This window comes from Microchirus variegatus (genome assembly GCF_963457635.1).
Source record: "Microchirus variegatus genome assembly, chromosome: 19".
NCBI lineage: Eukaryota > Metazoa > Chordata > Actinopteri > Pleuronectiformes > Soleidae > Microchirus > Microchirus variegatus.
The window spans coordinates 109,362-125,000 of NC_139820.1; the positions used below are offsets into that span (position 1 = coordinate 109,362).

At 53.0% G+C, this 15,639-nt stretch overlaps 1 protein-coding gene across 2 annotated transcripts in view; it reads right to left on the minus strand.

Annotated features, from left to right (window-relative positions):
* Positions 1 to 2,111: 2,111 nt before the first annotated feature.
* LOC310941106 (spectrin beta chain, non-erythrocytic 1-like) overlaps positions 2,112 to 15,639 on the minus strand; it is a 20,862-nt gene continuing 7,334 nt past the window's right edge. For both annotated transcript variants that reach the window (XM_083906197.1, XM_083906198.1), the window contains 34 exons: positions 15,452 to 15,603; positions 14,629 to 14,802; positions 14,466 to 14,557; positions 14,297 to 14,377; positions 14,094 to 14,209; positions 13,897 to 14,009; positions 13,544 to 13,731; positions 13,220 to 13,337; positions 12,912 to 13,070; positions 12,535 to 12,837; positions 12,175 to 12,328; positions 11,223 to 12,093; positions 11,017 to 11,154; positions 10,179 to 10,935; positions 9,387 to 9,589; positions 9,199 to 9,289; positions 8,946 to 9,092; positions 8,589 to 8,852; positions 8,275 to 8,499; positions 8,099 to 8,188; positions 7,735 to 8,013; positions 7,524 to 7,654; positions 6,679 to 6,883; positions 6,074 to 6,448; positions 5,750 to 5,994; positions 4,826 to 4,964; positions 4,615 to 4,699; positions 4,341 to 4,537; positions 4,156 to 4,265; positions 4,011 to 4,059; positions 3,692 to 3,891; positions 3,427 to 3,603; positions 3,263 to 3,305; positions 2,112 to 3,170 (listed from right to left, as the gene is read on the minus strand). In XM_083906197.1, the coding sequence (XP_083762323.1) occupies positions 2,952 to 3,170; positions 3,263 to 3,305; positions 3,427 to 3,603; positions 3,692 to 3,891; positions 4,011 to 4,059; positions 4,156 to 4,265; positions 4,341 to 4,537; positions 4,615 to 4,699; positions 4,826 to 4,964; positions 5,750 to 5,994; positions 6,074 to 6,448; positions 6,679 to 6,883; positions 7,524 to 7,654; positions 7,735 to 8,013; positions 8,099 to 8,188; positions 8,275 to 8,499; positions 8,589 to 8,852; positions 8,946 to 9,092; positions 9,199 to 9,289; positions 9,387 to 9,589; positions 10,179 to 10,935; positions 11,017 to 11,154; positions 11,223 to 12,093; positions 12,175 to 12,328; positions 12,535 to 12,837; positions 12,912 to 13,070; positions 13,220 to 13,337; positions 13,544 to 13,731; positions 13,897 to 14,009; positions 14,094 to 14,209; positions 14,297 to 14,377; positions 14,466 to 14,557; positions 14,629 to 14,802; positions 15,452 to 15,603 (6,890 nt within the window). In that variant the 3' untranslated portion in view covers positions 2,112 to 2,951. The remainder of the gene's footprint in view (positions 3,171 to 3,262; positions 3,306 to 3,426; positions 3,604 to 3,691; positions 3,892 to 4,010; positions 4,060 to 4,155; positions 4,266 to 4,340; positions 4,538 to 4,614; positions 4,700 to 4,825; positions 4,965 to 5,749; positions 5,995 to 6,073; positions 6,449 to 6,678; positions 6,884 to 7,523; positions 7,655 to 7,734; positions 8,014 to 8,098; positions 8,189 to 8,274; positions 8,500 to 8,588; positions 8,853 to 8,945; positions 9,093 to 9,198; positions 9,290 to 9,386; positions 9,590 to 10,178; positions 10,936 to 11,016; positions 11,155 to 11,222; positions 12,094 to 12,174; positions 12,329 to 12,534; positions 12,838 to 12,911; positions 13,071 to 13,219; positions 13,338 to 13,543; positions 13,732 to 13,896; positions 14,010 to 14,093; positions 14,210 to 14,296; positions 14,378 to 14,465; positions 14,558 to 14,628; positions 14,803 to 15,451; positions 15,604 to 15,639) is intronic.

Genomic DNA, 15,639 nt, shown 5'->3' on the forward strand with positions numbered 1-15,639 from the left:
TGATTTAGTGTTGCGTCGAAAAGATACGCACGTCACGTCACTTTCCCCCACCAATAGCAGACGAGGATCCGCCCCCTGCGCGTGTGATTGGCTGCCCTGTTCCAGGCTAACGTTAGCCTAGCACAGAGCCTTTATGTGACGTCACGATGACGAGGGAAGCGAGAGGCCTTTCTCAAGTACATACTTGACTGAAGTATGACTGAAGTACGACTGAAGTACACACCGAAGTACACACCGAAGTACATACTCGCAGAGTACACGAGTACGAGCTCTTCAGTTAGTACAGCAGCTACTTCCTTGTTCTACTGTTTGAGTGGCGGGAGACGCCAAGTACTTAAGCCTCATTACCGCCACCTACAGACTGTTGATAAATGAACATATAAAATACTTTTAATACAATACATATATATTATTTTTTTATTCATTTTTATTAAAATATACAGTACCATGTTGAAAATAGATATATTACAGCAGTGCAGAGTGTATATATATATATATATATATATAAATATAGACTTATTAGACTTATACATGCATATATATATAGGACTTCTTATCTTATATATATCACTTAGAGTGTGTGTGAGTGTGTACGTGTGTGTGTGTGTGTGTGTGTGATGTTAAAGACACTATTGTGTTTAAATGTAGTTTAAGTAATTCTCTTTGAACTATATTTATATATTTCATCTTTAGTCGCACACACACACACACACACACACAGACACACACACACAGAAGTAATTGTAAAATATTTAATGTCATAGATATAAAAGTGTCTTCATAAATTAAACTTCCTCAACAAAAGGAGTGGAGGAAGTAAGGAGTGAAGGAAGTAAGGAGTGAAGGAAGTAAGGAGTGGAGGAAGTAAGGAGTGAAGGAAGTAAGGAGTGAAGGAAGTAAGGAGTGAAGGAAGTAAGGAGTGAAGGAAGTAAGGAGTGGAGGAAGCAAGGAGTGAAGGAAGTAAGGAGTGGAGGAAGTAAGGAGTGAAGGAAGTAAGAAGTGGAGGAAGTAAGGAGTGAAGGAAGTAAGGAGTGAAGGAAGTAAGGAGTGGAGGAAGTAAGGAGTGAAGGAAGTAAGAAGTGGAGGAAGTAAGAAGTGAAGGAAGTAAGGAGTGAAGGAAGCAAGGAATGAAGGAAGTAAGGAGTGGAGGAAGTAAGGAGTGAAGGAAGTAAGGAGTGAAGGAAGTAAGGAGTGGAGGAAGTAAGGAGTGAAGGAAGTAAGAAGTGGAGGAAGTAAGAAGTGAAGGAAGTAAGGAGTGAAGGAAGTAAGGAGTGAAGGAAGCAAGGAATGAAGGAAGTAAGGAGTGGAGGAAGTAAGGAGTGAAGGAAGTAAGGAGTGAAGGAAGTAAGGAGTGAAGGAAGCAAGGAATGAAGAAAGCAAGGAGTGGAGGAAGTAAGGAGTGAAGGAAGTAAGGAGTGAAGGAAGCAAGGAGTGAAGGAAGTAAGGAGTGAAGGAAGCAAGGAGTGCTGGCAAACGTTAAAACTGACCTCAATTTAGTAGCTGCTAACACTTAGCTGCTAACAGTAGCAGCTAACACTTAGCCGCTAACTGCAGCAGCTAACACTTAGCCACTAACAGTAGCAGCTAACACTTAACTGCTAACTGCAGTAGCTAACAGTTAACTGCTAACTGCAGCAGCTAACACTTAGCCGCTAACTGCAGCAGCTAACACTAAGCTGCTAACACTTAGCTGCTAACATTTAACTTCTAACTGCAGCAGCTAACACTTAGCTGCTAACTGAAGCAGCTAACACTTAGCTGCTAACTGCACCAGCTAATACTTAGCTGCTAACTGAACCAGCTAACACTTAGCTGCTGACTGAAGCAGCTAACACTTAGCTGCTAACTGCTCCAGCTAACACTTAGCTGCTAACTGCACCAGCTAACACTTAGCTGCTAACTACAGCAGCTAACACTTAGCAGCACTTGAAGTGACGTCAGAGATCTTCTCTGAGGACAGGAGGCATCACTCTGAGGCTTTTTATGAATCACTTTAACGTAGTGTTTCTTGTGCGTGGCTCAGCTGAGGAAACACTGACACCTGGTGGTGAAATGTGGTCAAAGGTCACTGAAGGTCAAAGATGAGAGGTCAAACAGTTTAAAGTTTAAAAGCTTTAATGACATCACAGAGAGAGAGAGAGAGAGAGCGAGAGAGAGACTACAGGTCGATACATGAGAGAAGCTTAATGTTCTAATGTCTGTTTAAATATTGACTCATTCCTATAGGTGGCGCTTACTTCCATACATGTTCAGTACGAGAGAGAGAGAGAGAGGAAGAGTGACAGAGCGACAAAGCAAGCGACTCCACAGTGGCTCCGCCCCCTTTCCATCAACATCAAAGCTTTAGTGTTTATGTTACATCATCAGCATCAGAACCAAACAGGAAGTAGAAAAAAAACACAAGGTTTCAGGTGACACAGCATGCAAGTGATTACATCACACACCTGCTCACAGCTGATTGGCTGTTGGTAAGACACAGGAAATGGTGGCGAGGAGGAAGAGGAAGAGGAGGAGGAAGACGAGAGGAAAAAAAACGAGAAAAGAAACTCTTGGTCCAGAAAAAAACAAAAACAATAGAAACTTTTCACAAACAAAAATAAACGTGGTCCCTGTGACGTCATCGCGGTGACGTCATCATCACGACGATGACGTCACCGCGATGTTGAAGCAAAAAAACCACACGGGAAAAAATCAAAGTCGACCTCGCACTCCGGAGATGTTTGGGGATGATGTCATCACTGATGATGTCATCACTGATGATATCACTGATGATGACATCATCGATGATATCACTGATGATGACATCATCAGGTCTGATTGTTTTTCGAACAGTGCGATTGTTAGCGGTGGGCGGCGACCGTGGCGTGCGGCGAAACGTCTGATTCCAGTTTCAGAAAATAAAGGTTAGTGACGCGGTGGCGACGGCGGACTTTCTTCTTCTTCTTCTTCTTCTACTGTTTCTTCTTGCTGAACAGACTGAAGCGTTTCTCCTTCTCTTTCTCTTTATCCTTCTCTCGTTTCCCAGGACTGGACTCTGTGGCGAGAGTGACGGCGGCGGGCAGCGTCTGAGCGCGCCCAGACACCGGCGTGCCGGGCTCGGCGCCCTGGACGCTGGAGCGCTCGTCTGTGGCGGCGTTCAGGACGGCCTGAATCCAGGTGCTCATCTCCTCCTGCAGGGGGCAGCACAGTGACGCAGGGTTTTAACAACAACAACAACAACAATTTAACAAACAACAACAAATAAAAAGAAAAAAAAACTCACTTCATCTTTGGCTTGAAACAAATACTCGTTTCCATCGATCGCCCTGAAAACACAAGATAATCTGATTACTGTAATCTGATGTAATCTGATTTACTGTTCAGATTACAGTGAACATGAGATTACATTTCTTCTTCTGTTTAATCTGATTATAAGGACACACGTACTTGAGCTTGAACACATGCTTCTTCTTCTTATAATCTGACGCCACCTCACACGCGGCGTCCTTCAGGCTGACGGGCGTCTCGTGGTGGTAGGCGGAGCCTTGAGCCGCCGCCTTGCTGTCCTTGTAGAACGCCACCTCCTGGTTGTTGTTGATGACGCAGTACACGTTGTGCCACGACCTGTCAATCACAGAGCAGCGAGGTCACATGAGTAACAGGAAGTAGAGAGGAGGGCGTGTCAGAGAGGGGGCGTGTCAGCTCAGCTCACCTGTTGGACGCCTTCTTGTTATGCCCCTCCCACTGGTGTTTGCGGTGCAGCAGACCCTCCAGCTGTGACGGCGGCGTCTTGGCCGGCAGCGTGGACGACTGGCTCGTCTTGCTCTTCCTGCCGGACGTGGGCGACGGCGTCGGACTCGCCTCCTTGGAGCTTCGCTCGGCCACGCCGTTCACCAGGTCGTCTACGGCGTCCTGTACGTATGACATCATCACATGACATCATCACATGACATCATCACATGAGATCATCACGCTGGTTAATGAGCAAACAATAAGAAAAGTCTGATGATGACGATGAGACGTTCACTGACCCGAGGAGAGTCCTGATCTGATGCCACGCCGTTCTGAGACGCCACACCGCTGCACACACACACACACACACACAGTTAGCCATCAATCACTTAGTCAGATTATCATCAGATTATAATGTAGTCTGGTTAGCAGAGCTCCGCCCACCTGTGCAGCTGAGGCTCCTCCTCCTGCTGAGTCGGCGCCGGCTCAGGTGACGGCGGCTTCCTCCGTAGCTCCTCCTCCTCCTGCTGTCGCCGCACCTCCAACAGCTCCATCTGAAACACACGCAGGCCTGTGATTGGCCCGAGCCTCAGGAGGAGGAGTCTGCGGTCACGTGACCAAACACTCACCGTGGTCAGCCTCTCCAGGGCGGAGAATCGCTCCTCCCAGGTGGCGGCCGACTTCTCGAAGGCCTCGTGGCGTTTGATGAGCTTCTCCACCTCGTCCACGCTCTGACCCATCTCTCTGCTCGACAGGTACGGCTCCTGACCCAGAAGCCACGCCTCCGCCACGCCCGCGTCACGAGAGAACTGATGCACCTCCAGGACTGAGGGGGAGAGGGGCGGGGTTTAGGGCGGAGTCAGGTCAACTTTAACAAACATGAAGAAGAAGGCGGAGTCTTACTGAGTCGGAGACAATCCCATCGATCCTCCCACTTGTCAATCATCTCTTTCCTCTTGTCTGTCAACTGTAGCAACTTCTCTTTGATCTGTTGGATTATGGGTTAATCTGATTAAATGTTAATCTGATTAAATGTTAATCTGATTGTGTCTCTGTGACTCATTTTCAAAATAAAAGCATTTAAAAAGCGTGTCACAGTGATGACATCACTCACGGCGTCAGAGGCGAAGTGTTTCCTGGCGAGCAGAGCTTTACCGAGCTCGATGCACGACGTGAAGCTGTCGTTACGAGCGTCGATCTCTGCTTTGATGCCCTGATGATTGTTCATCAGCAGCTCCACTGACGACACGTCCCTGCACACAGGAAGTCAGCGCCACACAGGAAGTCAGCGTCAGACAGGAAGTCAGCGTCACACGGGAAGTCAAGAGTCACACAGGAAGTCAGCGTCACACGGGAAGTCAAGAGTCACACAGGAAGTCAGCGTCACACAGGAAGTCAGCGTCACACAGGAAGTCAGCGTCACACAGGAAGTCAGCGTCACACAGGAAGTCAGCGTCACACAGGAAGTCAGCGTCACACAGGAAGTCAGCGTCACACAGGAAGTCAGCGTCAGACAGGAAGTCAGCGTCAGACAGGAAGTCAGCGTCACACGGGAAGTCAAGAGTCACACGGGAAGTCAGCGTCACACGGGAAGTCAAGAGTCACACAGGAAGTCAGCGTCAGACAGGAAGTCAGCGTCAGACAGGAAGTCAGCGTCACACGGGAAGTCAAGAGTCACACGGGAAGTCAGCGTCACACGGGAAGTCAAGAGTCACACAGGAAGTCAGCGTCACACAGGAAGTCAGCGTCACACAGGAAGTCAGCGTCACACAGGAAGTCAGTGCCACACGGGAAGTCAAGAGTCACACGGGAAGTCAGCGTCACACGGGAAGTCAGCGTCACACAGGAAGTCAGCGTCACACAGGAAGTCAGCGTCACACAGGAAGTCAGCGTCACACAGGAAGTCAGCGCCACACGGGAAGTCAAGAGTCACACAGGAAGTCAGCGTCACACAGGAAGTCAGCATCACACAGGAAGTCAGCGTCACACACCTCTCACAGACCATACAGCGCCCCCTGCTGTTCATATCTCTGCGTACCTGGGTTTCTCCTGAGCCTCGATGAGTCGGATCACGTCGTCCATCCACAGCATCAGGTCTCGGACCATGCTGAAGAACCGGAATTTATCGCCCGTGTCCAGGAGGCGGAGCCTTCGCCCGTCACACGCCTCCAGCAGGCCTCGCCACGCCTCCAACACCTCGCTCTCCCGCCGCTGGATGTCGTCTGCTTTGTCTCCAGCGTACGCCGACTGGAGGCGCACGGCGTCCTCCTGCAGCTGCCGCACCTGCCACACGGGGGTCAAAGGTCACATTAGATGATGATGAACTAAGCCCCTCCCTCCCTGTGAAGGTGTAGACTCAGACCTGTGTCCCCAGAGCCTGGATGTCATGTTCAAAGGTGGTGTGCATCCTCTGCAGAGTCTCCACCGTGTTCTGGTCTCGGCCGACGTCCTCCGGCAGCTTCTTCTGTTTGTCCACGATGCGTCCCAGGATCTCCTTGGCGTCGTGGTAGAACTTGTGGAGCTCGAAGGAGGCGGCGAGGATCTGCGTCCTGGTGTCGATGAGCTCCAGCAGGTCGGCCCACGCCTCGTTCAGACCGTCCTTCCACTCGGCCACCGTGGCGGCGTCGCCGTGGCCCGTGTTGATCAGCTCGTCCGCCAGGCGGTTCACGCCGTCCACGCGCTCCTGACCGATGTTTCCTGTGTCGCGGGCAAATTCACGGAAACGCTCCTGCAACATCTGAGGAGAGAGGTCAGAGGTCAGTTGGATGGAAAACATGGACACGCTCATACTTCCTGTTTTACTTCCTGCACTTTATTTATTTTCTTGCATACACAATAAGAAGATAGAGACATCTCATAAGAGATGCTACTTCCTGTAGTAGCTGTTACTTCCTGTCGTTACTTCCTGCAGTAGCTGTTACTTCCTGTAGTAGCTGTTACTTCCTGTGGTTACTTCCTGTGTCGTACCGTCACGTGTTCGTAGTCCTGTCCCAGCTCATGTGACCCGGCCACCACCTCCCTCTCTGCGATCCACTGCTCGAGGTCGTCGACCTCTCGGTTCAGCTGGAAGAGGCGGAGCCTCTCGTCCAGTTTGCCCCGCCTCTCTTCAGACAGGTCCTTCAGGCCGGCGTAAAGTTTATCAACCTGAGACTGACGCATGCTAATACGCTCACTGACACACACACACATACACACACACACACACACACACACACACACACACACACACACTTTATCAGCTGTCAATCATCACATATCAGCCTTTTTTTTATAACCTATATATAAGTTTGATAACAGCTGCAGACAGGAAGTGATGTGAGCTAGCAACCATAGCATACCTCTGTGTGTGTGTGTGTGTGTGTGTTACCTCTCAGGGTGTGTGTGTGTGTGTGTTACCTCTCAGGGTGTGTGTGTGTGTGTGTGTGTGTGTGTTACCTCTCAGGGTGTGTGTGTGTGTGTGTGTGTGTGTGTGTGTGTGTGTGTGTGTGTGTGTGTGTGTGTGTGTGTGTTACCTCTCAGGGTGTGTGTGTGTGTGTGTGTGTGTTACCTCTCAGGGTGTGTGTGTGTGTGTGTGTGTGTGTGTTACCTCTCAGGGTGTGTGTGTGTGTGTGTGTGTGTGTGTGTGTGTGTGTTACCTCTCAGGGTGTGTGTGTGTGTGTGTGTGTGTGTGTGTGTGTTACCTCTCAGGGTGTGTGTGTGTGTGTGTGTGTGTGTGTGTGTGTGTGTGTGTGTGTGTGTGTGTGTGTGTGTGTGTTACCTCTCAGGGTGTGTGTGTGTGTGTGTGTGTGTGTGTGTGTGTGTGTGTGTGTTACCTCTCAGGGTGTGTGTCAGTCACCAGCCCTCTGCTGGTCTTTGACAGCAGGTGAACGTTCTCAGCATAATCCTCCACCGCCTGCTCCATGATCTGATGTTTCTTTAACATGGTGACGGCGCTCAGCTCGTCCTGTAACAACAATCCATCCATCAGAGGGGGCGGGGCCACGGAGAGGTCATCAGAGTGACTCCGCCCCCTGACACACCCACCTTGGCCTTCTCCTCTGACATCATGTACAGCTCCTGCTCGCTCATCCAGGCCTCGGCCTCTGCGGCGTCAAAGTAGTACTGCTGAGCCTTGTGCGCCTCCTGCAGGCGCCCGTGACGAAGCTCCGCCTCCTCCATCAGCTGACGCCACAGCTCCTGCAGCTGAGCCAGGCGCTGACGGATGACATCGGCGCCGGACGACTCGTCCTGCAGGAGGCTCTGACTGCGCTCCAGGATGTCGTCGATGCGCGGCTGATGGCCCTGGATCTCCCTCTGCAGGGTCTAAGGTCAGAGGTCAGAGGTCAGAGGTCAGAGGCCGTTTAAAAACAACCACTGAGGAGCAGTGAGCGCTCGACAAGCGTCTCACCTGGTTCTTCTTGATGAGCAGCTGCACCGTCTGAAGGTTGTTGCCGTGGTCAGTGGACGCAGCCACGGGAACTCTCTCCTGAACCCACAGCTGTAACACACACACACACACACATCACATGACCTCGTGCTGTGAGCGCCCCCTACAGCACAGTCAGACGCTCTGATTTTACGTACGATCTCGTCCTCCACGTCTCGGTTGAACTGGTGAACTTCTCTGGACGCCACCAGGAAGTTCCTGCGTCGCCTGAGCGGCTCCAGCAGCTCCTGGAACTTGTGGTGGACGACCTGTCGGCGTCCGTCCACCTCGTCAGCGTCTTTGACCTCTTGACCCAGAGCCTGGACCTGGGTCTGCAGCTCCACCACCTCCTTCTGACGCACCTCCACCTGCTTCTCCAGCATCTGCGTCGGGTGGACCAGGACGAAGATGGACGTTTACGTACAGGTTTATTATCACATGTGAGCGACGCGGCGCTGGAGGCGGAGCCTACCTGCTGCTTCTTGAGCAGGATGTTGACAGAGGTCAGGTCTTTGCCGTAGTCATCAGACTGGATCTGACCCTCCAGACCCACCAGCCACTTGTCCAGGTCAGCGCAGCTCTGCGTGAACAGCTCCGTCTTGTTAGCGTCAAACAGACACTGAGCTTTGGTCTGCGTGGTCGACTCAAGCTCCTCCCACATGGCGTGGAGCGCCGACAGCTTCTCCGTCACCACTGACTCCGTCTCTGGCTTCTCTGACACCAGCAGTGCACCGTCCTGCACACACACACACACACACACACACACAGTCATTTCCTGCTCAGAGTCACATGGTTGACAGAGACCTGAGGTCAGGACAGCGCCCCCTACCTTCTGGATCTTGTCCAGCCACTCTTTGTTGGACTGCAGCTCGGCCATGAAGGCCTGGTGCTTCAGCCACTTGCTGTGCAGGTTTCTGGCCTCGTCGTAGGTCTGGTCCTGGGCTGTGAGCATCTTCTCATTGATCCACAGAGACAACTGTGGACAACACACATGGAACAGGGTTCAATGCCAGGTGACCTCATGTGACCTCATGTGACCTGATGTGACCTCAGGTGACCTGATGTGACCTGATGTGACTGACCTCCTGACAGTCCTGCAGGAACCTCTGCAGGTCTCTGTTGTCCTTCAGCCTCATCATCAGCTCCACTGCTGCCTCCCTGTTCTTCTTATGTCTAAAACACAACGACACGCCCCACTTTTACACATCCTGGACTCTGATTGGACCAAAGTCAACATCACAACTCTTCATGACATTTAACCGTCACAGACCTGTCGTCGATGGACGTCACTCTCTCCTGGATGCGCTCAGCGTTGATGTTGCCGTCGCTGGCCAGACGGCGTCCGGCCTCCACCACGCCATTGATCTTCTCCTCGTTGGCGTCCATGGTGGTCATGAAGTCCTCCTGCTTCTTGATGGAAGCCTCGGCTCCTTCCAGCGTGGCAGGCATCTCAGTGTGAGCCAGGACGTACTCCTGAGAAGATACAAGACCTCGTCAGACTCAGACACATCCTGAACTGGATCTGACCTGGATCTGACCTGCTCTGAGTCTTGAGGTCGCTGGGTTTACCTGATCTGGGTCTCAGGGTCTCAGGGTGTATCTGGTCTGGGTCTCAGGGTGTACCTGGTCTGGGTCTCTGGGTCTCAGGGTGTACCTGATCTGGGTCTCTGGGTCTCATGGTGTACCTGGTCTGGGTCTCAGGGTCTCAGGGTGTACCTGGTCTGGGTCTCTGGGTCTCACGGTGTACCTGGTCTGGGTCTCAGGGTGTACTTGGTCTGGGTCTCAGGGTGTACCTGGTCTGGGTCCCAGGGTCTCAGGGTGTACCTGGTCTGGGTCTCAGGGTCTCAGGGTGTACTTGGTCTGGGTCTCAGGGTGTACCTGGTCTGGGTCCCAGGGTCTCAGGGTGTACCTCGTCTGGGTCTCTGGGTCTCAGGGTCTCAGGGTGTACCTGGTCTGGGTCTCAGGGTCTCAGGGTGTACCTGGTCTGGGTCTCTGGGTCTCAGGGTGTACCTGGTCTGTGGTCTCAGGTGTACCTGGTCTGGGTCTCTGGTCTCAGGTGTACCTGGTTGTTGAGGAAGGCCTCGGCCTGCTTGGTGTCCCTCAGGAACAGTTGGTAGCTGTGAGACTGGGACAGAAGGTTCTGCCGGTTCTCCCACATCTTGTGCAGCTCGTTCCAGCCGACGTCGAGCGCCTGCAGCCTCTGTCTGAGGAACATGTACTGAGCGTCCGTCTGTCCCTGCGTCACCATCTCACCCATGTCCCTCATCTTCTGGTAGTCCTCCTCGTAGTTCTGGATCTCGTTCTTGATGCCCTCGTGCTGAGCCATCAGCTTCTCGGCCTCGGTCAGCGTGTTGGCCACGTCCTCTGAGGCGATGGCCGTCTGAGTGCGGGACAACCACGACTGGAAGTCGTCCAGCTCGCGCAGGAACTGCTGCAGCTTCCTGGCCTCGCCCAGAGACTCTTCACGGTTCTTCAGCGTGGTCTTCATCTCCTCCCAGACGGCGGTGATCTCAGCCAGTCGCCCGGTGATGGCCTTGGCCTGGTCAGGATGTTCCTCTGCCAGACGCTGGGCCTCGCCCCGCAGGTCACTCAGCTTGTCCTCGATGGCGGCCAAGTCTCGCTCCATGCCGGTGAGTTTCCTCTGCAGCGACATCACGCCGGTCAGGTCGTTCCCCAGCTCCTGTGTCGACTCGATCACTTTGGTCTTCTCTTTGATCCAGGACTTGGTCTCGTTGCAGTCCAGGTGGTAGTTCTGCACACCCAGAGCCGAGTTCAAGGACTCCTTCTTCAGGTCCACGAGGTCACGGAACTGGCTCCACCTGGTGGCAGAGAACAGATATTACAGACTTTAAATATTTGAATAGATCAGATCTAAATGAGTGAGTGGTCAGTGTTTGCACCTGTTGTTGAGTTTGTCCTGCTGGACCTTGATGTCCTTCTCGCTCGGGTGACCGTTGTGCATCAGCTGTCGGGCGATCTGGTTCACCACGGCGACGCGAGACGCCTGGTTGTTCATCTCTGGCTCCAGACTTTCAAACCTGATAAAAACAGTGCAGCTGAGTGCAGTGGTGGTCGACACGTAGACGTGAGCAGGACCAGGTCTTACCTGTGCTGGATCACCTCCAGGTCCTCCAGCCTCTCAGGGATCTCCATGCTGTTCAGCCACTGCTCCTTCTCGTCGATCCACACCTCGCAGGCGTCGGCCTCGCTGAACATCTTGTAGAGAGCCAGCGCGTCCTGCAGCGCCTGTTTCCGCAGCTTGGTTAGCTCGCACACCTCCTTGTAGCGCTCCTCGATGCCGGCCAGCCGACCGCGCACCTCCTCTGACTCCACCTCCTCTTTGGGCAGCAGGGCGGCCTGCTCGTGGAGCGAGTCGATGGCTGACCGGTAGCTGGCCACCTCTGCTGCTGCGTCCTTGTGTTTCCTGACCAGAGCCTGGGTGGAGAACTCGTCGTGGCCCGTCTCTCCGCTGGAGACGATGCGGAGAGCGTCCAGCGTCCAGGCGTCCACGTCGTCTGCGTCCGCCGTGAACTGGTGCAGGGCCAGCGCCTCCTCCAGGCGCTTCTTCCTGGCGGCCGCGAGCTGCTCCAGCGACACCCACTGGGCCTGCAGGTCGTCGATTCTCTCCTGAATCTTCACGGCTGCAAAGTGATCGGCCTCCACCATAGCCCTGCCCTCAGCGATGGTGTGCTGCAGGTGACCGGCGCGGCCGCTCATCTCGTCCTCTAGGGCGCGCTGCTGGCTGAGGAGTCGCAGCGCCCCCGTCAGGTCCTTACCGTGCTCCAGAGACGACAGGATCTGCTCCTTCTCTCGGATCCAGCCTTCCTCCTCCGCCATCTCCCAGAAAAACTTCCAGAGGCGTCGGGATTCCTCCAGGCGAGCGCGGCGCTCGGCGGCGAGCTGAGTCAGCTCCTGGTAACAGAACTCCAGGTGAGCCACGCGGTCCTGGATGACCTGAGGGTCACAGGGTTTGTAGCCTGCACAGGGAGAACATCACCATCATCATCACCATTATCACCATCATCAGTCTGTTGGTGGGTGTTCAGACTGTGACTCACCGCTGTCATAGCCGGAGAACCTGGTGGCGTTGGTGGTGACCGCCTTCACGCGGTCGGCCTGGATGGAGATGTCGGCCTCCACCAGCGCGTGTTTCTGCAGCAGATCTTCTACGCCCAGCAGGTGTTTGCCGTAATCCTGCGACAGCAGCAGCATCTGGAGCCAAGAGGAGATCAGGGTTTACTGTAGCGCCCCCTAAGGTTGTTACTGTGTCATGGACTCATTACTGCCACCTAGTGGTGTCTGTGGATGTGTTGCGACACTAATAAGCTACTTTTAGAGTTTAAACCTGAAGTCTGATCTTAATCCTGAACTCTAAATGTGGTGGATTAACTCCTCCTCCTCCTCTTCTCCATGGTTACCTTCATCTCGTCCATCCAGTCCATGATGTAGAGCATCTCCTGGAAAACCCTCTGCAGCCCCAGGTTCTGCTCCAGCCTCAGCCTGCGAGCCTTCAGCAGCTCCAGCAGATACTCCCACAGTCGGATCACGTTGTCCTTCCTGGCCGTGACGCGTTTGATGTCGTGATAATGCTCCGCCTCCAGCTCCCTCGCCACAGAGACCACGGCCTGGACGCGCTCCTCGTACGCCGCGATGTCCGTCTCGATGGCCTCGTGCTTCTTGGTGGCGGCTTCGACGGCCTGAAGGTCGAACCCAAAGTTGTCCTGGAGACAGAGTCAGTGTTGAGAAGACAAATCCACACAGTTTGAGACCTGGTCCTGACGTGGTTTCCTCTCACCTGCGACACCAAGCGCTGGTTCTCGCTCAGCCACGTCTCTCTCATCGCCGCCTTACGGTCGAAGCGTCGAGCCAGCTGTTCCAGTTTCTCCTGACGAATCAGCTCCGTCCTCAGAGCCAGCTCTCGCTCATGCTCCGCCTTCTCCAGACGCTCCCAGGCCTGACGCCACAAACACCACAAACACCATAAACACGTTAGCACTGAGCTAACATTTGACCAAATGATTCATTATGACAGTGTGATGAACTTCACCAGGACTTTAACAACAACAACAGTAAAGATGATGGAGATGAAGATGGTGCTCTGACCTTGTTGATGTCTGAGATGAGTTTCCCCTCTCGGGGCATGTAGACCTTCTGGTTGTTGGCTCTCATCTTGCTCTGGATGGTGAAGAGCAGAACCTCCAGGTTTCCCTTCTCTGTGAACCTGAGGACAGGAGGACAGAAGGTCAGAAGGTCAGAAGGACAGGAGGACAGGAGGACAGAAGGTCAGAAGGACAGGAGGACAGGAGGACAGGAGGACAGGAGGACAGGAGGACAGAAGGTCAGAAGGTCAGAAGGACAGGAGGACAGAAGGACAGAACAGTTGAAACACAGACAGGTCAGAGGTCAAGTGAAGGTAAAGGTTCTTACTTTGGTGGTTTCTCCACAGTCCTGTAGGTGTTGAACGCCTGCAGCTGCTGCTGGACGCCCAGCAGAGAGTTAGCAAACTTCCTGTTGTTCAGGATTATTATGGTCTGTTCGATCCACTCCAGCAGGTCAGAGGCCAGAGACTCGTACTTCTCGATCATCTTCTCCGTCTCTATGGCGTTGTCCAGGACCTACACAGACACACCTCCTGTCAGGGTCACCTTTCTCTCTGGCCCCACCCCCTCCTTCACCTTCCCTCTGGCCCCGCCCCCTCCCTCACCTTTCCTCTTGCCCCGCCCCCTCCCTCACCTTCCTCTGGCCCCGCCCCCTCCCTCTGGCCCCACCCCCTTACTCACCTTCCCGATGCGTTTGCCCTCCACCTTCAGAGCCTTCATCTTAGAGAAGTAGTGATAATACGTGACCACGTAGGTGATGACAGACTTCTCATCAGGGTGGTCCACACTGATGTCTGAGACACACACACACACACAGGTGTTAACGAGTGTGAACCTGGTCTACACAGTCCAGGTCCAGGTTCTGGTTCTGGTCTCACCCTCTGGGTCCAGCAGCTTGGTCAGACCCAGGTGTTGCTCTGCCAGGTTAAAGGCGTTCTGAAGGTTGTGGTGAGCGTTGGATTTCTTCAGTTTGTCAAAGTCGATCAGGTCAGGTCTGAACACACACACACACACACACACGTGTTATTTGATTGACATGAACTCAGAGCGTTGTTGCCATGGCGACAGAGCAGGACGTCACCTGTGTTTGTGGATCAGAGCGTTGAACGCCATGCCGTCTCTCCAGCTGGTGGTGAAGTTGTGAATGTTTACGTTGGGATACCTGGGCACAGAGGACAAACACCTGGTTACCATGACGACCAGAGTCACACACCAACACCTGTGTGTGTGTGTGTGTGTGTGTGTCTCACCCTGCTGTCTTCATCTGACACCACAGCAGCAGAGCGTCTTTAGCTGATCTCTTCTCTTTGTTGTCTTCTGTCTCCACACTGATGTCCTGGATCTGTAACACACACACACACACACACAGTCAGTGTGTCACACACACACACACACACACAGACACACACAGACCTGGAAGCGGAGGATGATGGTCCAGATGAGGCCCAGCGTCAGACGGTGGTTCCCGTCCACGATGTCATGTGAGCCCATGTTCTCCAGATGAACCCTCTGCTCCTTCAGGAACTGAAGAGCTTTGTCCACGTTCTCCAGACAGTGGATCCTCATACGACCTTTGGTCGGCTTGGGCTGGACACACACACACACACACACACACACACACACACACACACACACACACACACACACACACACACACACACACACACACACACACACACACACACACACACACACACACACACACACACACACACACACACACACACACACAACATTATCAGCTGTCAATCATCACATATCAGCTTATTTTTTATAACCTTTTTATAAGTTTGATAACACGAGTACACACACACACACACACACACACCCACCCTCACACACACACACACGTTTATCAGGACGTCTGAAGGCCAACAAGTCTCCGCCTCCAAACTGACGCCGACGGCAACGGTGGAAAACAGGAAGTAGGACACACCTGCTGCGTGTTTGATATTCTTACTGTACACACACACACACAGCTGCTGCCACCTTGTGGTCAGACACAGCACTGCTCAGTCTTGAGGTCGACACACACATAATCATGGAACACACACTTTGTTAAAGTGGAAGTAAACCCCGCCTCTTCTGCAGTTAACTCCACCCTGTCTGAGGGGGCGTGGTTTAAAAACCTGGAGGAGGAGTCTGGGAAAACAATCTGATTGGATCATTTAATCTCCATGGATTATTAAATATTAAAATGAGACAGACACACACACACACACAGACACACACTCACCAGTCTCTCTCCTGACAGAACCTCTAACAGTTTGATGAGCATGCGTCCATCCCTCAGGTCCATGTAGAGGTCAGTGATTCTGCAGGAGACTCTTGACAGATGAGAGTTGACCCACTTTGTGAAGGTCTTCTTCTGAACGGCCTCACGCTCATCTGAGGACACACACACACACACACACACACACACAC